The sequence below is a fragment of the Schistocerca gregaria genome, chromosome 2, assembly GCF_023897955.1.
Source record: "Schistocerca gregaria isolate iqSchGreg1 chromosome 2, iqSchGreg1.2, whole genome shotgun sequence".
NCBI lineage: Eukaryota > Metazoa > Arthropoda > Insecta > Orthoptera > Acrididae > Schistocerca > Schistocerca gregaria.
In genome coordinates this window covers 342,286,747-342,310,994 of record NC_064921.1, presented here as the reverse complement: position 1 = coordinate 342,310,994, position 24,248 = coordinate 342,286,747, and the positions used below count along the sequence as shown (strand labels likewise).

Below are 24,248 nucleotides of genomic sequence, written 5' to 3'. Positions count from 1 at the left end.
GTGTGTGTGTGTGTGTGTGTGTGTGTGTGTGTGTGTCGTCAGTGAGAGAAAGACTTCAGGTTCAGTTACTATATTTTCTTAAATTTCTGAAATATGCACAGATAATCCAGAAATCCACATCAGGTAACTGAGAGTTCATTTTACTTAAAATTGTATCCTTATCTTTCCAACAATGAAATGGGCTAAAACTGTGGAAGAAACAATTACTGTTGTTAATGAAGTATTTTATTGCACTCACTTTAATGTTCATTTTAATTGTTATCCAATACAAGTAAGTAACAAAAATAAAGCACTGTTTATTAAATATATTAAAGTATTTATGAAAAATTAAAGTGTATGAAACTTTATGGCACTAAGTAGAATTATATTCCAGTAAAGCAGATTGCACATATGCAGGAAGAATAGCACAGCACACCTCAATGTATAAATTTACACACAAAATTCTTCGTATGGAGCTAAATCTCCACTGTGAATTACTATGACCTCATCACCAACTGTGCTTTCAATAGCTAAGTTGTTGCTTTTAATCCCACAGAAACTGAAATAAAAAGGGTGCCTATTAATTTCTGCAGCATGTTAAGAAATATGTAAGTAATACTTCATTTCCCTCCCCTTACCTAGAAACGATGTCAGTTGTCCCACTACTTTTTTCACGGTTTTCTTCCTTAATGCATTCTATCTTCATGGCACACTCTGTGGATTTAATAATTTTCAAACCATCTGTTACTAAGATTGCATCATCTGATATCTGAAAGACACAAATGTAAATCATGTATGTACTCTCCTTATGGTACATTTTCCCTTTATATCTAATAATTACACACACATTCTTTTAAGTAAGAAACAACCTACATGTTTTTAGACATTTGTTCTGGAATTTAGCTGGGCATTGACTTACTGGAAGTTAATCTATTTTGATTGAATATTTTTGTTCTATTGCAGAAAGCTAGGAACAGCACCCCGTCTCGGGTGCAACCTCTCCTTCTATAATACCCTCATCTGTTCAGATTCCACCAGTCCTTAAATCTCACCAACATAGTGCTGCAAAACTATATCAATCAAGTCCAAACTTCCTTGCAATATCTTCTTTCCATCCATAAGATTCTCCTGCTATGCAATACCAAATTCCTGAAACTCTTAACACGCACTGAAACTCTTCACCTCGAGGAATTAGAGCAACAAGCACACCACCATCTCAAATAACTCTCCACCCTGTTCACTTCCTCCTCCTGCCTTTGAGAACCACTGTTCACCACCTCTACAACAACCTCCTAACCTCCCCTATGTCGCCTCATAGCTGAAAAACCCTTTCTTGCGGCTACATTTAACCTACTATCCAAAACTCCCTCACAGCACCCCACAGAATCCAGAATCTAAAGAGACTCTAAACATAGTCATGAACCTTTCCTCCAAAATCCTTAGCACTAGACATATAACAATCCTTTCCAAAGGCCTCACCTTTTGCCCCATTCCCAAATTCAACCACGCAAGATTATTGTTGAACTATTAACTTTCCAGAATTTCTTAACCTTGAACCTTGCCTGACTGTCATTCCCCAAATCCCTCAACATGCAAACTAACCTTACATCCACTTTTTATCCACAATACACCATCTAGAAACTGATCCTGACCTTTTAATCCTATCTGCGGACAAAGATTCCACCACTGTTCTTTTCAACTGCAAAAGTTACTTGGCAGAAGGACTCTGCCAGCTGTCAGATACATACACTTACAAAAATTGCCACAGTGACCCCGTTTGAGAAATCCAGCAGGATCTTCAGTGTCTCCCCAGAGTCCATCTCTCTGCTCACTCCTACCACTCCCACACTCCTACATGCTTCCTAAAGTCCATAAACCCAACCACCCAGGACGTCCCATTGTGACCAGTCACTGTGCTCCCACTGGGAGAATCTCTGCTCTTGTAGACCTACATCGTCAGCCTTTTACCTGGAACCTATCCTCCTCATATAAAAAATACCAACCATTTTCTCCACCAACTATCCACAGTTCCTGTTCTTTTATCACATCGTACACTGCTCGTCACTTTTGATGCCACCTCCCTTTACACTAACATTCCCAATACCCATGGCCTTATCACTTTTGAACACTATCTTTCCAAACGTACAATGGATTGCAAACCAACAATCTACTTCCTAGTCTCCATGACCAGCTACGTCCTCACCCACAATTACATCTCCTTTGAAGGCATTACCTACGAACATATCCGGGTTACAGCTATGGACACCTGCATGGCACCATTCTATGCCAACACATTCATGGGCCAACTAAATGAATCCTTCCTACACACCCACAATCCTCAACTCCTCACTTGGTTCAGATTCACTGATGATATCTTTGTGATCTCGATCAAGAGTGAGGATATCCTATCCACATTCCTCCAGAACCTCAAAACCTTCTCCCCCATTTGCTTCACATGGTCATACTCAACCCAACAAGCCACCTTCCTAGATGTTGAACTCCACCTCAAAGATGTCTACAATAGTATCTCTGTCCACGTGAAACCTACTAACTGCCAGCAATATCTCCAATCCGACAGCTGCCACCTGTTCCATACCAAGAACTTCCTTCCATACGGCCTAGCTACCCGCAGCCGTTGTATCAACAGTGACAAGCGATTCCTACTGAAATATACTGAGGGTCTCACTGAAGCCTTTACAGACTGTAATTATGCTCCGAACCCTGTACAAGAACAAATCTCCTATGCCTCATCTTTCCAGTCACCTCTCCCCTCCCAGTCTCACCGTCCGGCCACAGAGGAGCATTTCCCTCCTAACTCAGTATCACCCTGGACTCGTACCAACTGAGTTACATTCTCTGCCAGGGTTCTGACTACTTCTCGTCATGCCCTAAAATGAGAAATGTCTTGCCCACTATCCCTCCTACCCTTCCCACAGTAGTATTCTGCTGCCCACCGAAACTATGCAATATACTGGTCCATTCCTATACAAACCTTGCTCTCAACCCCTTACCTCATGGGTCATATCCCTGTAGTAGACTTAGATGCAAAACTTGTCCCATACATCCTCCCACCACCACCTACTCCAATCCTATCCCATAAAAGGCAGGGCTACCTATGAAACCAGTTGTGATCTACAAGTTCAGCTCCGACCACTGTGCTACTTTCTATTTGGGCATGACAACCAACAAGCTGTCTGTCCACATGAACGGCCATCGAAAAACTGTGGCCAAGAAACAACTGGACCACCCAGTTGCTGAGCATACTGCCCAACACAACATTCTTCATTACAATGACTGCTTCACACCCTGTGCAATATGGATCCTTCCCACCAACACCAGCTTTTCTGAATTGTACAGGTGAGAACTCTGCCTACAATATATCTTGTGTTCCCATAACCCTCCTGGCCTCAACCTTTGTTAGTCATTGTCCTCACCCATTTAACCTCTTCCCTGTTCCCATTCCAGCACTACACAGCCCTCTATCCCACCAACACACACAGTCTTTCTTCTCTCTTTTTCGCCATTTCCCCCGGCCTCCGTCTAACATCCCGACTGCACCTAGCTGCTCTACCCTCTCTCCACCTTGTCCCTGCATGCTCCCCAGCAGGACTTCGCCCCTACCTTGCTACCCCTCCCCTTCCTTACCCCCACCCAGCTGTCTCTCCCATCATGCACTGGTGCTGCCACTCATAGTCTGGCTTCAGCTGCCAGAGACTGTGGTCATGTATGTGTGCAAGTTGTGTGTGTGTGTGTGTGTGTGTGTGTGTGTATTTTTGACAAAGCGCTTGGCCAAAGCTTATCTTGTGACAGTCTTTTTGTTGTGCCTATCTGCAACTCAGCATCTCTGCTATATGGTGAGTGAAATTATCCTTTTCATAATTTTGTTACATTCCATCCTAGATTTTCCACTCTTAATTTATTTGTTGTTTGTAAATAATCAGAAAAATGCTCTGAACTTCACCTTTTTGAAAATTGGTTTTGCTCATTTGCGATATAATTTTATTTTGCAGCAAAATACAACTTAGTCAACAGATCTAATACAATCAACAATAGTCAGTTTCCCTGAATTTCAAATACACAAATACAAGGCAATTTTCCTCTTTTTCCTTAAACTTAACAGAAGTTTGTCTTGTTCTGCTAAGTGATATCATCTACACAACCAAATAAAACCTTTTCAAAATTATTGCATGCATAGGAATTACCTCTCATCTATGTTGTTACACAAAACACTCAAGGAACTTCACGATAATTATGCAAAAGAATGGGCATTTGCAACATCTCTTAAGTATTTCAAACACAAAATATATTAAAAATGTAGTTTTACCTGTATTCCAACAGAACAAGAAGAAATTTCACTAGATGCAATATGCACAACTGCACCTGGACATATAATTAAAGCAGTTCCAAGATTTGAAAAAACAGAGCTGTCAATTTCAACATGAGCTCCTTGTAAAACTATGATGGCGGGAGAGTTATATGACCACTTTGTCCCAAAGAAACGACAGTTACGAATTTTTAGAAATCCACTTCTAATAATGACAGATGCTGTGTTGTTTTCACAGCTTATGATTAGGTCCTCCAATGCAAAATTGCCCCCTGGGCAGTCTAAGATGCAGGATCCCTCAGCAACTAATGTGCTGCTAAGAGGATGACCAGCAAAACCTGAAATTTATTCACAGAGAAATATATGAATATTAATTATTGATTAGAAAAGGTGACTAATGTATAAATTTACAATAAACAGATATTGAGTCTTTTCCACTGAAAATCTCAACTCAGGTAATCGAGTAATTTTACACAAAAAACGATTGCTCACAAAGAATAACATTCCAACGATATGAGGATAAATCAGTCAACAACTACTTTTATTATTATTTGAGCAACAATGTGATATTAGAAATCCTGACAGCTCCCACAAGTGGGTCTTATCATCACCATCATCATCATTTTATTACAATTTTTTCTCACATGGTTCCAGTGCATGGCTTCAGATAAAACTTACTGCCCAAACTGATTTGTAAAAGTTACTAAAACGCTTAATTTCCATGTTAGAGCTCATTTTAATTTCGTCAGTATGTACTGTACTTTCTCGATTCACCGCCAGTTGGCCCAATTGAAGGAAGATAATGTGGACTTCGGTGCTTGTGTTGACATGCGACTCATTGCTCCACAGTACTAGCATCAAGCACATCAGTACGTAGCATCAACAGGTTAGTGTTCATCACGAACGTAGTTTTGCAGTCAGTGCAATGTTTACAAATGCGGGGTTGGCAGATACCCATTTGATGTATGGATTAGCACGGGGTAATAGTCGTGGCACGGTACGTTTGTATTGAGACAGATTTCCAGAACGAAGGTGTCCCAACAGGAAGACGTTCGAAGCAATTGATCGGCGTCTTAGGGAGCACGGAACATTCCAGCCTATGACTCGCAACTGGGGAAGACCACGAACGACGAGGACACCTGCAATGGACAAGACAATTCTTTGTGCAGTTGACGATAACCCTAATGTCAGTGTCAGAGAAGTTGCTACTGTACAAGGTAACGTTGACCACATCACTGTATGGAGTGTGCTACGGGAGAACCAGTTGTTTCCGTACCATGTACAGTGTGTGCAGGCACTATCAGCGGCTAATTGGCCTCCACGGGTACACGTCTGCGAATGGTTCATCCAACAATGTGTCAATCCTCATTTCAGTGCAAAATGTCCTCTTTACGGACGAGGCTTCATTCCAACGTGATCAAATTGTAAATTTTCACAATCAACACATGTGGGCTGACGAGAATCCGCACGCAATTGTGCAATCACGTCATCAACACAGATTTTCTGTGAACGTTTAGGCAGGCATTGTTGGTGATGTCTTGATTGGGCCCCATGTTCTTCCACCCACGCTCAATGGAGCACGTTATCATGATTTCATACGGGATACTCTACCTGTGCTGCTAGAACATGTGCCTTTACAAGTACGGCACAACATGTGGTTCATGCACGCTGGAGCTCCTGCACATTTCAGTCGAAGTGTTCGTACGATTCTCAACAACATATTCAGTGACCAATGGATTGGTAGAGGTGGACCAATTCCATGGCCTCCACACTCTCCTGACTTCAACCCTCTTGACTTTTATTTATGGGGGCATTTGAAAGCTCTTGTCTACACAACCCCGGTACCAAATGTAGAGACTCTTCGTGCTCATATTGTGGACGGCTGTGATACAATACGCCACTCTCCAGGGCTGCAACAGCGCATCAGGGATTCCATGTGACGGAGGGTGGATGTGTGTATCCTCGCTAACGGAGGACATTTTGAACATTTCCTGTAACAAAGTGTTTGAAGTCATGCAGGTACATTCTGTTGCTGTGTGTTTCCATTCCATGATTAATGTGATTTGAAGAGAAGTAATGTGGAACTAGTTTCAAAGTTTATACGAAACTAGTCAACTGACATTTGGAATCCTTAATTAAGAAGCTTCTATCAAATACTAAAGATAAGGAAACTATTTTCTGTCACATATAAAATTAGTGCTCATAAGTTATCTGATAACCTTCTATCACTAATATTGTCATCTCTAACCGCTTGAGCTCCTTCAAAGATGTCTCTGTCGCAACTACATACTTTCTTCTGCAATTATCATTTGATAATTATGATCAAGACTCCATATTTCATCACTTTCATTCCTATTAATAACTATTTCGCCACTAGAATGTAGAAATAAGTATGGAAGATTAGAGTTTAGCAATCCAATTGCCAATGAGTTCATTATAAATGGAGCACAAGCTTGGTTTGGGAAAAGATCACAAGGGAAATTGCTTGTGTCTTTTTCAAGGGACCCTTCCTGGCATTTGCTTTAAGCAATTTAGGAAAGTACAAAAAAATAAATGGTCTTGACTTGACTTGAATTGACATCATCTCATTGCGCCATTTCACTTAATATGACATGTTGAAGATACAGTAGTCTCTTACTGACCACTTACAAACCATTTCTCTGGTGTTTCCAAATTGCCTTACACTGATTTTGAAATTTTAGTGATAATATATTTACATCAATATACAATATATAACTTAAGATTTTATTTTAGGACATTACTATCTTTACAGTTAAGATGTTCCATGATGTCTTCGTCAACACTATACGCATGACCTTAAGAAACAGCAGAGGTAATTCCTCTGATGGCATAGTGATAACATCTTATTAAACAGCCACTCTGTCAAGCTGTAACTATCTTGGCACATGCCCTAAAAAGAAATTCATACTTATTAATATTCTTCCCATTACAGCAAAAGGAGAGGATTTGCACGCAATATATTCACAGCTGACCGAGCAGTCTTCTGCATGTGCTTCGAGCATTAAACTGCTGCATGCAGGCTGCCTGGATTGCAACCAGACTGTGAGCTTTCCTTGTCTGCTTGATATTAATAACCACCACAAGAGGTCTTTGAAACTGTAATCTATATTTCCTGAAAATGAAAACATATGTAACTGTTCTCATTTGTACACTTATCTGATGCACCTACTTTTCTTGATCATTAGCTACTCCTAACCATTCACAAATGAGAGCACTTGCACTATATATTAACTCATGTTTAGGCACATTTCACAACTGTATTAGGTAAAAATGAAGTCTACAGTCAACTGTCCATATTGACAAAAATATATTATCCTGCTGAAGAGCTTGTTCTGCAACTTTAACAGGGAGTTTTGCATTTGTCTTACCACAATAATTACTTCTAGTATTATTTCACAACTTTACAAGCAATAGTCACACCACAGAATACTGTTGTTGTACTCACGTTTATGCCTTGGACTCTTTCTTCCATATAATTTTAAACTCTGTCTCCCCCCCACTACCTTTTGCTATTGCAATTGTCATTTTTACTCACACTCTTTTCTTCTCTCAGAATTTTCTCTCTACTTTTACGTATTATGTTACATTTTCTCTTTTCTCCACTGTTTAGTCTCTCTTTTTCCATCTTTCTTGTTTGCTTATATACATCTTTCAATTGCCAACTTCTATCCGGTTGAATGTCTCATTATTCCTGGTTCTTCAAAAACACTTCCACAAACCTTGGTGACAGGTTCCATACACCAAAACAAGAAAAATTTTAATTTAAATGTATGCCCAAAAATCCTCAGTTTCAGTGGCAGCTCATGCTCACTTTCATTGGTGGGACCTAGATAAAAAGTTAGTGAACTTTATGACAGAACTGTTCTGAAATGTTCATTATATAACCTTCATTTATGTCATACTGCTTAAACATGTTCTAATGGTAGTGAATGTGCCGTTATAAATATAATCCATGAAATACTGTAGTCAATAATAAAATTTATTGACTAACTGTTGGTGTTTGGAGCTCTCTGGATTTAAACCGAAGTTCACCAGCTCTCCTTCTTTTGGTGTTTATACTTATTCTAGTTGTGTTTCTGTAGTCTCTTTGTGGCATAAAAGGAAAAATGATGCAACTGTGGGAGGAAGCATGTAACTTCTTTCCCACTGGGAGTACACAAAGGAGCAAATGTAGGGACCATCGTGGTTTTTATCTTACGGCCAAAGGTAAAAACTCTGGAAAAAACCTTGGCTAGGAGTGGTTTCACACATATTTTACCCAACTAGCACATTGAGCAATGAGGTCCCTATCCTGGCAGGTTGTAACACTGGCAAAAAGACACGCACACACAAAATTTTTTGTAGGGCCTGGCTCCTTGGCCTCTTAGAAGGAACTGCTCCTGCTCAGTTTATTAAAAGAGCTTGAATAAAAGTTTAATGGAATGTAACATTCAACACATCATCAGCTTTAGCATGTCATCAAATCAGAAAACCATAATAAATACATAAAATTTTGTCTTCTTGCTTCCACATATTTATGCGCTTTTCGAATCATAGACTATTGTACTCTTTCAAATACTGTACTCAGTGACAGTGTTGAATGGTTTCACAAGAGTCTTGAGCTGTTGATGAAGAGTTTCTCCATTCAAGTTGGCTGTAACATAAACCAAATGTTTAGTGTCCCCAAAGATAAAAATCTTTGATGAGGTTGAGAGAGTGTGGAGTCCATGGAACTGGTCCTCCTCTACTCTGTCATACTGTATACCAGTTAGTGCATTTCCAACAGTGAGATTAAAATGTGCTGGAGTACCATCATGCATAAACGATATTTTTTTGTTGTTTGCACGGGCACAGCTTCTAGCAAGTCTTAGGGAGTGTCTGGATAGTCCCCTTAGATAGCACCTGCAAGACATACAAGGACAATGTATAGGTCTACCTGCCAGTCACCTACACACACAGTTTAAAACCAATGCTAGCCTGATCTGCAGCATATGAGTTCAGATTAATCCGTAAGTGCTGGTTATGGAATTTTTTATTCCATGCCTTCTAAATGTTGCCTCATGTATAAGCTTTCATAAACAACCTCAAAATGAAAGATTTTCGGACTGTGGTGTGAAATGTTGATTCTGCAGATTAACATGTTCCACTTCTAACCACTCAGAGACATCATTTAAGTTCTATTAAGTATATATACTGTTGTCTATGCTGTATGCAGATTACTGCCCACAGCATGTAGGCAATTTACCAGAAATATTAAGAAAACTAGAAGAGTTATCTAATGATGTTGAAGCCACCAAAGAGGAATTGTTGAACAGTGTTACAACCCTAGAGATTTAATTGAAGAAATAGGAATTTCTCAAATTTAAAAAGGCAAGGGGAGGGCATAGCTAAATAAGTAGATAAACTTTCTAATATAGAAGTGATCTTGTTAAAGTTACCTAAGGAATTACAAACAGACACAAACAATGTGATTTAGTCTGGAATGAAATTGAAGAACAGTATAAAGAGGTAAATGATTAGATGTGACAAATAGAGAAACTGCTAACCTATGAATTTGAAATTATATAATCGAATCTCAGAAATACAAGGCCGAGTAGAGGTGTTAGAACAAAGTAGTGAATCCGGTGAAGTAATAAATGCACCGAACACTTTGACTAGTTTGTAGAAGCATCTGCAGGAGCTAGTCGAACAAGAAGTACAAGAGAAGGCTGAGGCTACAAGCACTAAATATACTGTGGAACACCAGAAAGAGTTGCAAACATTGGAAGAATGAGAAAGCGATTCCAAATTCAAAACATTGAGTCAATTCAATGGGGGCTTTAAAAGAGAGTTAAAGTATCCAAGTGAACTTAGGTAAAGTGTGTGTTTGAGTAAATCTAAGTATGACAAATATTTAACTTGTAATGAATAGGGGAATGAGGATTTGAAATCTGATTTCACTGATGGGCATGTGAGTATGCTTGCCAGTAGGGATATTCAGTCTGTAATGGATTTAAATTTTGTAGTAATAAGAGTGTAAACATCAATGGGTATTTAAAAGAAACTGAGCTATGAAAGTGCATTTCTTAAGTCATGTGATCTACTGTCGGTTGGGAAACCGCAGTTTATTAGTAACGATGCTGTGTAGTGAGACACATTACAAGCTATGTACTGTTGTTGCTGCTGCTGCTGCTGCTGCAACTGGAGGGCGCTCAACATAACGTTCATCAGCGCCCTTACGCTGACCGTGGGGGGCGAACAGGGCTACAGCACACAAAAATGAGGATAGCCTAAAATACAACTTTCCCTTGTACTCTTTTTTACATGAACAAACGCGAATCCTCTGAACGTTACAATGGAGCAAGCGAGTCAAGCAGACGATTGCAAACAATGATTTCTGATCTGGACAGCCACTATGAGGCAAGTCCAGAAAAGAAGAATGGCAGATCATAAAATAGTAATTGGATGAGCCAGTTGTTTTCTAACACCCTGAAAGCTTCGACCCAGGAGTAGGTCGAAGGAAGACAAAATACAAATTGTAAAACGCATGCCAGCTTCAGTTCATTATCACCTAATATTGAGGGCAGGTCTGTTGGTAAACCAGCTGCAAGCCTCTCGTCATTACATAAAGTACAGTCAGCTAAAATGTGGTGAATCATAATCAGCACACTACATGCATCACAAACAGGCAGTTTTTCAAGTCTGAGAAGGAATCCATGGGTCAGGGGGCTGTGTCCTATTCGAAGCCGGCCGGAAGCAGGTGCGCCATGGTCTCTTGGTCTGTTTTACATATCGCAACTTATTTTCAGTCATGCTCAGCCACCCTCCCTTCCAAAAATGCAAGATAGACCTTCGCACCAATGAGAGCGCAGCGAGCAGAAGGATAGGGTAGTCAGTTACATTGGGAAGGGTACATGCCTCCTTGGCTGTGGTATTGGCCAACTCATTCTCACAGATACCCATGTGTCCTGGTACCCAACAGAATGAGACCTCCTTTCTTTGTCTTTGCAAGCGCAGGAAGGCACTGTGGATGTTCTGGACAGTTCTATCTGCTGCGTACATAGACTGGATTGTCTGCAGCACACTAAATGAGTCAGAGCATATGAGGAATTTGGATCCACAATCTCATTTCTGATCTGATTCACGGCCTGTAAAATCGCATAGAATTCAACGTCAAATATAGTAAACACACAGGCAGATGGAACCTAAAGCCAAAGACAGGAAAAATGACAGAACAATCGACAGCATCCCTGTCTTTGGACCCATCTGTGTACACCACGGTAGTGTGCTGGTACTCATTTAAAATGGTAATAAATTTATTCATAAAAATGTAATCTGGAATGAACAATTTGTTGCACTCTGTCAAATCTAAAATTATTCTAGGTTTCAATAGCAACCAGGATGTAGATTTGCACCAACATCCCTCTGTATGTCTGATGGAGACAGTCCCAGATCCATTAAAAGCTGCTTTGCCCATATACTGAATGGTTCATTCGTTGTGGACGAGTGGAACACAATCATTCTAAGGATTCACAGATATTAATAGCTGCAGGGAAAGCCAGCAGAGTTGGAAACGAATAGAGCTTGAGCACAAGAAACCACTGCCAAGCAGCGAATGATGGCTTCCCTGCTTCTGCACACAAGCTCAGTATAGAGCTCGTCCCATAGGATCCTGTGACCAATCTGATACCCTTGTGGCATATGGAGTCCAGCATCTTTAAATACGTTGGTCGTGCTGAGACACAGATCGTATAACCATAATCAAGACATGATTGCATGAAATCCATATCGAACTGTGTCAAGCAGGATCTATCTACACCTCAGTTCTTCTCATTCATGCACTTCATGATATCCAGTGTTCTTGTTCTGATCTCCTTGAGATGTGGCAGCCAAGTAAGTTTGCTATCAAATAAGAGACCTAAGAACCACATCATCTCCTTAAAATGTATAGCAGTGTCTCGCAGCCTTAGTTCCGGAGGTCACAAAAAAGGACGATCACAATTAAAATCAATATATACTATTTTCTCTGGGGAGAAATTAAAACCTGTCCAAGCAGACCATTCTTCCACTCACTCAAGTGTCATCTGTAACTGATGAGAGGCAGATATGGGACTAGAAGTGGAACAAAAAATAGAAAAATCATCCACAAACAAGGAGCACTGCAGCACAGGACTCCTCACTGTAGACGATATGCCATTGATCACAACTGTGAACAAAGTCATGCTTAACATGCTCCCCTGTGGGAGACCATGGACTTGAGGAAATCTACTGGAAAGAGGATTCCAGACTCTGTACCAAAAATAATGTTAAGCAAGAAAGGACCACAGGAAAATAAGGAGGCAGCCACAAAAGCCCTATTAATGTAGCTGAGAAAGTATATTGTGTCTCCACGTAGTGCTGTATGCCTTTTGAATGTCAGGAAATATGGATATTAAATGCTCCTTCCATAGGAATGCCTTCTGTAGAGCCGGATCCAGTAGGGTGAGATTATCAAGAGTGGAATGATATCTTCTAAATTCACACTGGAAACGACTGACGAGATTGTGAGATTCCAGTGTCCAGACAATGCGGGAGTTGATCATCTGCTCTAGCATCTTTCCTACACAGCTGGCAAGAGCGACACTCCGATAACTGCCTGGAAGTGTGCGGTTCTTTCCTGGTTTAAGAATGGGCACCATAATGGATTCCCTCCAAGGGACAGGGCATTTCCCATAGAGAGCAAGTAAGATTTATTTAGATTCAGGGTCGAGGTGCCGTAGCATACCATTATGTATAAAGCCTGGCCCGGGAGCGGCCTCATGAGCTACAGCTAATGCTGGGTCCAATTCTGACATGGAGTACGGGAGGTTATAGGCTTTGGCATTGTTGGAAGCGAAAACAAGACGTTTCCTTTCCCAAACTTCATGATAGTCCTGGAAATCTGGAACTGTACTTATGGACGATGTTACATTGTAAAAGTACCACGTCATGGTGTTATCAATATCTGCAGGCGTTACTTTCAGGATTCCATTGTCCTTTACGGCAGCTGATGGACATGACATCCTTTTCCCAGATTTCTTCCTTATGGATTCTCATACTGCAGTGACAGAAGTTGACCAATTAATGGACTTCAGAAGCTTTTGCCATGATTGCTTATTGCTCTCCTTTACTGTCCGTCAGGCTTTGGCTCTCGCTAACTGGAAGGCTCGAAGGTTCTCTGCTGTTGAACAATGCACGAAGCTGCGCAATGCTGTCCACCTCTCCTCTACAGTGCAATGACACTGATCATTCCACCAAGGAACAGGTTGCCTTCTGTGACAGCCTCATTATTTAAATATAGATATATCAGCGGCAGTATGGATTACACCGATAACGTGACCCACAGAGTTGTGGATGCTGTCCCTGCGCTCAAGCACAGCCAGCTGCGTATAAAGAGTCGATTCCACCTTGGATAGCAGCCACTTGGGTGGTTTTTCCCTCAAACTCCATTAATTGTAAAAGGCAGACAGTAATAAGAAAGTGGTCACTGGAGTGGAGGTCATCTGCCACATCCCATTCCAAAGAGTCTGTGAGAGCAGGAGAGCAAACTGACAAATCAATGGTGGAGAATGTCCCTATTACTGTAAAAAAATGTGTCATGGAGCCTGTATACTGACACGTGGTGTCAGATCGTAATACACTTTCAACCATTTGTCCCAATGGGAGGTGGAGAGACTACCCATAGAATCCCCTAAGAGTACAAACAGTCGCAGAAGCTAGTCGATCGACTCGGAAAGTGCCTCATCATCCAGTGGTGCCTGTGATGGATGGTAGAGGGAACATGCTATCAGAAAGGACACAAAACACAAATTGACAGCAGCTGCCTGCAGTGTGGTGACTAGGGATACAGGAGAGGAGTAAAGTGTGTCATGGATTAACACTGCCACTCCTTCCTGAGCTCTGTCGCCATGAAGGGCTTTTCAATATAGACAATATCCACTAAACACAGGGGTATCCGATTCTTGAAATGTGTTTCCTGAAAACACTCTCTCTCTCTCTCTCTCTCTCTCTGGTCTTTGTGAGGAACATTAATTCACCCACACATACTCTGAAGCCGTTTAAATTCCACTGCAAGATATCTGTTATCTACTGGGAAAGTTTGTCTTCCCTTTCTCTTTGCACCTTTGTGGTGGACTAGTAGGACTAGGTGGTGGATTGCTGATGGGAAGCACATCCATTGCTGAGTCAGCAGTAGCAGCCAGTTTCGCTGCACGTGCTTTAGGTACTGTTCCACTGGATTTTGACTTGGTCTTTGTGGCAGTGTCTTTGGCATGTGCAGCAACAGGGGCATGTTTTAGCAGTGGGAGTCACCACTTCCATATGTGCCAGGTGTCGTCACTCTAACTTCAGCTACGGGCTGTTTCAGAGCTGATGCAAACGAGCTAACATACGATGGGGGCTGCATGGATTTAAACACAGCTTCTTTGCTTCGGCATATTACACGCAACATGTAACTTGAAGTGTTTGAATTTTTTTTCCATCCCTATAGATGGGGCACTCTACTTTAGACTGGATGTGAGTTAGAGCAATTAACACACTGAAGGAGATGAATATTCCATATCTGGTTCATGAGCTGCTTGACAACAGTTTCCACATGTAGCACGACCATTACACGCAATGACAGTATGAGCAAATTTTTGACACTTGAAACTCGACATGGGATTTGGAGAAAAAGGGTGAACTGGTAAGCCTAAGAAAACTGCCTTAACATGGCTGGGCAGGTCTTATGTGTTGAAAGTTAGGACGAATGTAGGTGTTTTGTCAAGATGCCCATTCACTCTCCTTCACATTTTGAACTTCCGTAACACCTTCGGCTGCCCATTCCTTTTGTAAGACACTGATGTCCTCATCCATGAGCTCTTACCATGTCAACATCCCGTGGCTGGGATAAGAGGTTTTATGCAGTTCAACAGTAATAGGGTATTCACCCAATGCTGTTGCTTCCACAAGTGTCAGTACTTGCCCTGAAGAGGCTGTTTCAATAATCAATAAACCATTACAAAGCCTTTTTACTGTCTTTAGACCACTTGTAATACCATCTAAACCTTTTTGAGTGTATAAAGAGGACACCTTCGCAAAGGTGCCCTCAGCCCTTTATCACAAAAACATTTTGACACACCTGTGTCCTGTTACTATAACTGATTCTTCACTTCTGAGGAGCATGCTCACGAGAGGTACCCTCAAGGCTTCTCTTATTGGGATGGGCAATAGGGCTCACTAGTGGCCCACCCAATCCACTGGGACCAGTTTTTTAAGAATTAAGAGGCTCAATGATCGTCCCATGAGCAGCTAGGGAATGGACGTCAACCCAGACAGAGCCCGCTTGCCTGGGTAAACCTTGTACAACTGAGGTGTGGCAGGTTCCCCAGGTTGCCTGCTAATGACTGTTTCAGCTCACCTCAACAACCATGCATCATACACAACATTCCACCTCTGTGCTACACAGTGATCACTGAAGCATGTCCAGAGCTTACAGTGACAGAGGACTGGTGGTGTTTTCCAGTTCCCAGCACAGAAGCTGCATTCACTAAGCCCGCACTCAGCAAAACAAATGCTGAGCCCCTGAGGGGATAAGCTATATAGGGGAGAAGTTTATACTTAAAAGAAGTGAATGGTTTTCTGGAGAAGCAGGAAGAGATTTAAGGTGCATCTTTTTTCCTTACCCTGGAGGAGCTGATCATATATTGTGCCAAGGGCATATAAAGATCATTAAAGATATAATGTGCCTCAAATTAATCAGTTATTGAACTGTAGAAAGATCTAAGGTTTATTTTAAAGCTGTGGGTTGAATTTTTACAGTTTTATTTATTTTTATTAGATAGATGAGGCTCTATAGCATTATTACCTACTTATTTAATGGTTGATGTTACAATACATCTCAGGCATGTCACTTGAACAGGGGTAAGAAGAAGAGAAAGGAAACCATTCCCTAAATGGAGTATGAAGGGGTAACATGCTAGCAAAGAAGCAACAGTTTGGTGAGTCAGTTGTTTTGCTGCCGTAGCTGAGACTATTGTTATCTCTGGTGAAGGAATGGTAATTAACTGTTCAACAGCTGATGCACAAAAATAATAAAAATGACTAGTTATATCTGATGAGAGAGCACTAATGAATAAATGATTTAAGGGATGTACTTAAAAAATGGCTCTGAGCACTATGGGACTTAACATCTATGGTCATCAGTCCCCTAGAACTTAGAACTATTTAAACCAAACTAACCTAAGGACATCACACAACACCCAGTCATCACGAGGCAGAGAAAATCCCTGACTCCGCCGGGAATTGAACCCGGGAACCCGGACGCGAGAAGCAAGAATGCTACCGCACGACCACGAGCTGCGGACTAAGGGATGTACTTATCAGTGTCTTAGGTTAATAGCCGTCATACCAAAAACTGATGAATTATTAATTAGATGTCTTGTATCTGACAAACAGAATAGAAATTAAGAGTAAACTTAGAATTATTCTCAACAGTACTCGAGAAGCTACCTTTTTCATATGCATAGCAAGCATTCCTCTATAGAAATGAAGAAAAAACATGTTTCATGAAGGTAAACATTCAGTACTGTATTCTTGGACTGTTTTGATGTGAGAGGAATGTGATTGCTTTAATCATAAAGAATAAAGTTAAACTTTATAACCTAGTAGCAACGAATAGATCCTTGGCGGGCAGTCATTGACAACAAGTATATATTGGAAGGTGAAGACCTTCGAGAGAAGCAAGCATGGATATTATTAGCAACAAATGATAAAACAAAAGTAGGAGAAATAACATGAGAGAAAGTTGATTGTTAGGTGAATTAATAGAATATTTATATACGTTAAGGAGTTAGAAGCATAGGTACAAAGATAAGAAAGAAGGGAATAGGGAACATATGTTTAGTGTAACGAGGCAGAGTTGATATGCTATGGAGGAACTTCATCATTGAGATGCATAAAGATAACGGACAGAGGCTGTGCATACTGTTACAGATTTGTGATGGAGCATATATTATTTTATATAGGTAGTGAAAAGGAGAAGAGTAAGCAAATCCAGGGAAGAGGTGATCTAATCCTTGGTCAGGTGAATCCATAGACGGAATGCAGACCCATTTTTTTTTTATAGAGGGCATAATAAAGTGGTACTCGCATCACCAAGATAAAAAGGTAACACCACTATCTGACTGCTGAAGAAAGTCGAAGCACAGCTCTTACAGAGGTAGGAAAATGTACAGTGACTTGTTAGTCACACTGTAGAATTGTTCTGCAAAATAGTTAAAGGCTAATAGACTTTCCTGGGCAGTGATGATTTTTGAATTTACATCCGCACATGTTCAACTCACCACAGACCTGAGATCTAACATTGTGGAGTGGTGAAGAGCTAAATGTCAGCACGTAACTCCTTATAGGAAAGATTAACTTAACAAAGAGTAAGAGTACTGTAATAGTGATACAGCCTGATAAGAAAGCACAAATATCTCTCGTTTTTAATCTATGAAAATGAAAGTAATAGTGATACAGCCTGATAAGAAAGCACAAATATCTCTCGTTTTTAATCTATGAAAATGAAAGTGTATGTATAGAATAATTAGATGATAGCACAAGGGAAATCCAGTAGAAATGGAGCACTGAAACAAGTAATGTGAAAGTCATTTACTAGATTACAGCATGCAATGAGCAACTGAATGTTTGAAATGATGAGTTGAGACATAGTAAATTAAAGGCAATGTAGATGGTAACTGTTAAGTTTCTCCTTGGAAAGTATTCATCAATTAAAAGGGCTGAATGAAAAGAAATATACTCTTACAGGTTTCATTGTTTCAGGAAATAGATATGGGTTTGATCCTAAGTGACATTAAACACAGATAATAATAATAATAATAATAATAATAATAATAATTCAATGAAAGTTAAAACAACTGTTACTTGGCAGACATTTTTCAATGTTATGTGATCTTTGTAAGTAGTTAAGTAAATTGACTTATATGACATCTTTTGTCTCAGCAGTGGCATCTGTGGTATAACATGTTGATACTACAGCAAAACACGTTGTTTAGCTAGGTGTTAAGTGTGGAACATTCCACCGTGCATATGCTGGTTTGCAATATAAGCAGCCGGGTGTAAAAGATGTCAGTTCAGAACACAGACAAGCTGTGACAGCGAGTGAGTGTCTCCATCTGCTGGAGAGGGCTGTGTATGCTTTGGTATTGTGGCTTGGTGTTGCTTTGGACTTCACAGAGCAAAGGCCACAGGCGGTAATTTGAATGGTGGTAAAACTGAAAATTACACATGGAACTGTCAATCTACAATTATGGAAAGGATAGATTACTATTCACAGTAAAGACGCCATGCTGAGTTGCAGACACACATGACGAGATGACTGTTACACATTAAGCTTGCAGCCAAAGCCTTCATCAGAAGATAGAAACACACACACACAGCAAGCACACCTCACACACATGATTGCTATCTCATGCTGCTGAGGCTAGACTGATACCAATATAAAATCTGAGCTATGACTACAGCAGAGCTGGTACACAACGTGGCTGCTTTCACAGGTGGCTCGGCCTCTGGTGATGTAGGATAAACCTACAATAGTACTGGAATAAGAAATGCTAGATGGGTGGATTGGGAGTAGATTAGGTAGATCTGGCACCTGGGTCTTCCACAAGGATATGATTCCTTTAACAAGCAGTTGGGATTGGGTGTTGCATAGGTATGGACAAGGATGTTGTGGAGGTTGTGTAGGCAACAGAACCCCACTTCAGGAGGGGTGGGATGTCAGATAGTGTGCCCCTCATATCAGGGCATAATGCTAGATAATTGCAGTCCTGGCAAAGGAAGTGGTTCAATCGTTCCAGTCTTGACTGGTATTGGGTGACAAAGAGGGCACTCCTTTGTACGTGGTTCTGGGGGATGGTGAGAGGATTTAGGGTGTTTGGGATGTGGCATGGGAATGTTTGAGGACTAGGCCTGGGGGATAGTGGCTGTCTACGAAGTCATTTGTGAGACCTTCAGCATACTGAGCAAGGGGGCTGCTGTAACTGCAGAAACTGTCCCTGAATGGCTATAATGTATGGGAGGGATTCTTTGGCGTGGAAATGATAGCAATGGTCAAAATGCAGGCACTGTTGGTATCTGGTGGGTTTTATGTGGACAAGGATGTGTATGGAGCCTCAGAGAGGAAGAGGTCGAAGTCCAGGGAGGTTGGATTGGTAAGGACCAACTGAAGTGGATGGGAGAAAAGATAATGAGGTTGTAAGGAATGAAGATAGTAGGGTGTCCTGACCCTGAGTCCAGACCATGTAGATACCATAAACGAACCTGATGAGATCAGAGGATTGAGAGGTTACAAAATTTTCCTCAAGATGGCCCATAAAGAGGTCAGCATAGGAGAGTGCCATGTGTGTGCCCATGGCTGTGCCATGGATTTGTTTGTACACATTCCCTTCCAAGGAGAAGCAATTGTGTGTTAGGACAAAGTTAGGAAGCTGTGTTAGGGAGAGGTTGTCAGCCTGGAGTCTGAAGGACATTGGGAAGAGGTAGTGTTCAATAACAGCAATACCATGGGCATGAGGGATGTTGGTGTATACGAAAGTGGTATCAACAGTGATGAGTAGTGGTCCAGGAGGTAAAGGGGTCAGGGTGAAATGTTGATGAAGGAAGTGGGAGGCTAGATTTTGGGCAATAGGTTGGACGTGTTGGTCAAGGTGGGTTGAAATTTTTTTAATGGGAGCACAATAACTAGCTACAATAGGGCACTCAGAATTGTTGAGTTTGTGGATTTTGGGAAGCATGTAGAATGGGGATGTGCAAAGTGTCATGGGGGGTGAGGAGGAAAATGGATTCAGGGAAAAGGTTTTGGGAAGAACCAAATGCTTTAAGCAGGGATTGAAGGTTATGCTAGAATTCTGGGATGGGATGGAGAAGTCAAACAATTGGGGAGGCCTTTTGCCAGGTATTTACTGTGATTCATGACAACAGTGGTGAAAACTTTGTCTGCCTGTAGTATCATTAGGTCAGGATCTCATTAGAGGCTGTGTATAGCTGTCCTCTCTTCTGCTGGAAAGCCAATGTTCTTAGGAAGGAACTGGGGAAGGATGGTGACATCAAGTTGTAGGTAAGAAATTTCTGGAAGGTGACCCATGGGTGGTTAAGTGGAATGGGTGGAATATCATAGTTGTATGGTGGTATGATTCAAAGTTAGGACTAGGTTGGCTTTGGCTGGAAGAACTGGTGGCAAAGAAGTTTTTACATTGCAGTGAATTGTCAGTCTGAAATTTCAAATCAGTAAGTCGATACATGTTGTGAACTACTGTGAGCTACATGTTAAGAGAGATCTGCTTCACCTACATACAATTGTAAATGAAGTTGTACAGTGTAAACATTTTGCTTATAACAGAGAAGAGTTATCGTAAAAAGTGACTACACCATTTTGGTAGCTTAAATAGATTGGAGCTCTCTTTCCGCACTCACCCCTGCCAAGGTGAAAACGTCCATTGTCAAGAGGACACATCACATTTAATGGATTGACATAGCACGTGCAATACAACAAATTACATCAATAACAGTGACCACATGATATATGTAAGGTCAAAGTTGCCATAACGTCAGCTGGGTGACAGATTGTGTACTGAATGCAACCCATCATATAGGATGTATGTATGTGGCGTTGCAGGGTGGGGGATCTTGACAAGATGGTATACTCAGTGATGAAACAAAGCAGTAGGCTTCACCAGAAATATAGACCCTCAGACAATGTGTCTAATAGTGTATTTTAAGTACAACAGTATGCCATCTTAGGCACTGTATAGCACTTAAAACACTTGATAATGACACTTTGAAGCCGAAATCAAGATAGTGTAAGTATAAATGTAACACTGCAAATAAACAACAGTCTAATGGTGGTACTGACTTTAAAGAAATATATTATGATTGTGGCCCCGCATTATGAAAAAATTATTATTCCTTGACTAAGTTTCCTAATTCTCAAAATATTCCATTAGCCAATTCCACATTACAGCTTGCTGGACATTCTCCAATATCCTGTGAAGTAATGTCTACACTGCTCACTGAACACAACAAGTCTTCAAATGAAAATCATATTAAAAGGAGCTGTAATACCAACTCTTGGTGTCATTCATGATTTTCAGTCATTTATAGATAGTGTTTTGCATATATTTTGTTACCATTTATATTTATTTCTGATTTGTACAAAATGTGAACCACTTCTATACACATAATATAATCTGTGAAAATACTGTTTGGTTTCTGCGCAGTTAAAAAAAAGGGGGGGGGGGGGAGGAATGAAAGCAAGGGAAAAAAAAGATATTTCTTTAATATTTACATCTGATTTTTTTTATTAAAATTTCGTCCATCAGAGTAAGACTGTTTCAGTGCAAAAACAGTGTCATAGATAACAGTACACATGAATGTGCACCTACAAATGCTAAAGAGACTCTCTCTGGATAAAACAAGTGGAAAAGCATTTTCAGATTTTTCTAGAACAGAGTCTATCCTTGTCTTTTCTTCTTACCGACAGGTTAACATGTTTGCTGGGATATGCGGACAGTGCTGTGTGTTATCAGCCATGTAGTAAAACAAAGCTCATTTATAAATAGCCTACTCCGCAAAGAAATTGAAAGTATCTGTTACTTTAATGAATAATATTAATGAAATTGTACTATCTTTCTTCCCATTTATGATGTGCACCACAGGCATAGCTACATCATCCAATGCAGTGTAATTTTATGAGTGGAACAGGAACAATACAGTCCAAATATTTGACAAAATTCAAAATTTTCTGAATCAAAAACTATCTTTAATAAAAATTACCATTTCCTTTTTAACAATATTAGATGGTCGAAAACTATAATTGAGTGAATCTTTCTGTTGTGCCTATCGTGAGTCAGCATCTCCGCTATATGGTGAGTAGCAACTTTCCTTCTCTTATTGTTACATTCCATCCTGGATTTTCCTTTCATTTTAAAAAATGACATTATAATTGCTCCAAATATGGGGTTGACAGAGTCTCAACGATAGAATAGGAGAAGCAGGAATGAAGTCCCTCTATGTGGAGGAGGCGAAAGTGTACCAGTGGAAATGATGGAAAGCACATCGAGCTTATGTCAACTGAGGACAAAGCATTTCAGTAGTCAGCCATCATAGTAGATCTTGGATCATACATGAGGCTAAAATCTATACAAACATATGGAAATATTGCCTTGGATGGTCACTGGCTCATATATTAAAGATGTGGAATGCCCCATGGCAATTGTTGACTTGACGAAGAGTCGTGTGCGAGCATTGTAAATGCCACTGCTAAAACTGCATATTATACCACACTGACTTAGTGCTTGATATTGTCAACTTCAGGAGATGTATGGTTTTCTTTAGCACCGTAAATCACAGGGGCCAGTATATATCGTGTAGTCTTTTATCAATAAATTTTTAGCTTAGCGTAATAATTATAAAGAGACTCTAAGAAATTTGTCTTACCTTGAAAAGCCACTTAATAATTTACTCTAGTTAAAAAGGATTCCAAATTTGCCTGTTCTCATCATGAAAAGCCAACTGATAATGTATAAGTAATCTTATTCTGATGATATTATTCAACAAACATTCAAGACAAACCACAATTTTTTTGTTTAGGATTTCATTGTTTGTAGAGTGAGTGACTAAGTTGTTGTGCACAGTCTGGCCTCAGCAGCTGGAGACAATGCCGTGTGTGTGTGTGTGTGTGTGTGTGTGTGTGTGTGTGTGTGTGTGTGTGTGTGTGTGTGTGTTTGTTTCAATTTTAGAAGCTCTTTGGGCTGAAAGCTTAAATGTATAGTAGTTTTTTGGTTGTGCCTGTCAGTAACTCAACATCTCCTCTATGTGGTGAATAGCACACTATCTTTTCATAACATTGTAGTTATTTCGTCCTAGATTGTCCACTGTTTAACTCTGGCAACAATTATATTAAGACTCAAACAAATGAGATACTAATGAAATGCCGATCAGATTGATTCATTCTTGGGATACATTTTTATGTACAGGTTTCGTGTTCGATACTGGCATTTGACAGAAGCTTGATGTATATGTTGAAGGACAAAATTATTGTATATATATGATTTTCATATATTATTCAAGAAAAGCAGAAATTGCAGTGTTACATTTCCTAACAACAATAATCGAGCAAGAAGGAGACAAAGTCTTTCATCACTGTCTTTGAATAAATGACCAAGCAAACCAAAGGTCAGGAAGAACAATATGAAACCTCGACTGAATAAATCGAGTCCAACTCAACCAGAATTTGATAGCAGCAACTTCTATTTTAGGAAATATTAATTTAAATGCTGCATGTGTTAACATATATGGTTTCAAGCAAATGTTTATCTTTTCCCCCCATACCAACTCTGCTGTTACATGGTATTGTTCCTTCTGTGACTTGAGCTTCTGTACTTTTTAATTCATTAACAATCAAACAATGACTATACTCATATGTATAATTTTAAAAATAATCACCATAGTGGTTGGTAGAACCAATACCTCCACATTTTAAAAGCATTTTTATTTGGTTTCAACTGTTTGGGATGAGGTATTCTGCTTGTTAGAATACAGTGAAAGGCAAATAATAATTTTAGAGCTGCACAGTTATTTAGCTCACAAAATATAACAATTACAGAGCTTTCTTTTGTAGATATAATCATAAGCGAAACATTACTCCCTTCTCAACTAATAAAATTCATGCCACATTTGGAAAAATTACTCAACTTCGAACAGAAAACGTAGTTACTCACCTCTCAAGACGCAGCAACACTGAATATCCAAGTTGCTCATTTTATGAAGTCCTGGGCAAAGTACAATTACTTTATTTTTGGATGAACTCTCCAATGCACGCTGCACTGTTGAACAAGAACTGAAGCAAAAAGTTTAATTAAATTGAGATATTTATACAGTAGGTCACAGATAGCTCTGAGAATGGAAC

At 40.1% G+C, this 24,248-nt stretch overlaps 1 protein-coding gene across 2 annotated transcripts in view; it reads right to left on the bottom strand.

Moving 5' to 3' along the window:
• Positions 1-205: 205 nt before the first annotated feature.
• LOC126337018 (protein nessun dorma-like) overlaps positions 206-24,248 on the bottom strand; it is a 176,367-nt gene continuing 152,324 nt past the window's right edge. Inside the window, exons 6-9 of one of the 2 annotated variants that reach the window (XM_050001284.1) lie at positions 24,061-24,179; positions 4,304-4,641; positions 618-748; positions 206-538 (exon numbers count right to left, since the gene is read on the bottom strand). In XM_050001284.1, coding sequence (XP_049857241.1) covers positions 430-538; positions 618-748; positions 4,304-4,641; positions 24,061-24,179 — 697 coding nt within the window. In that variant the 3' untranslated portion in view covers positions 206-429. The remainder of the gene's footprint in view (positions 539-617; positions 749-4,303; positions 4,642-24,060; positions 24,180-24,248) is intronic. The other variant, XM_050001285.1, reaches the window with a different exon arrangement.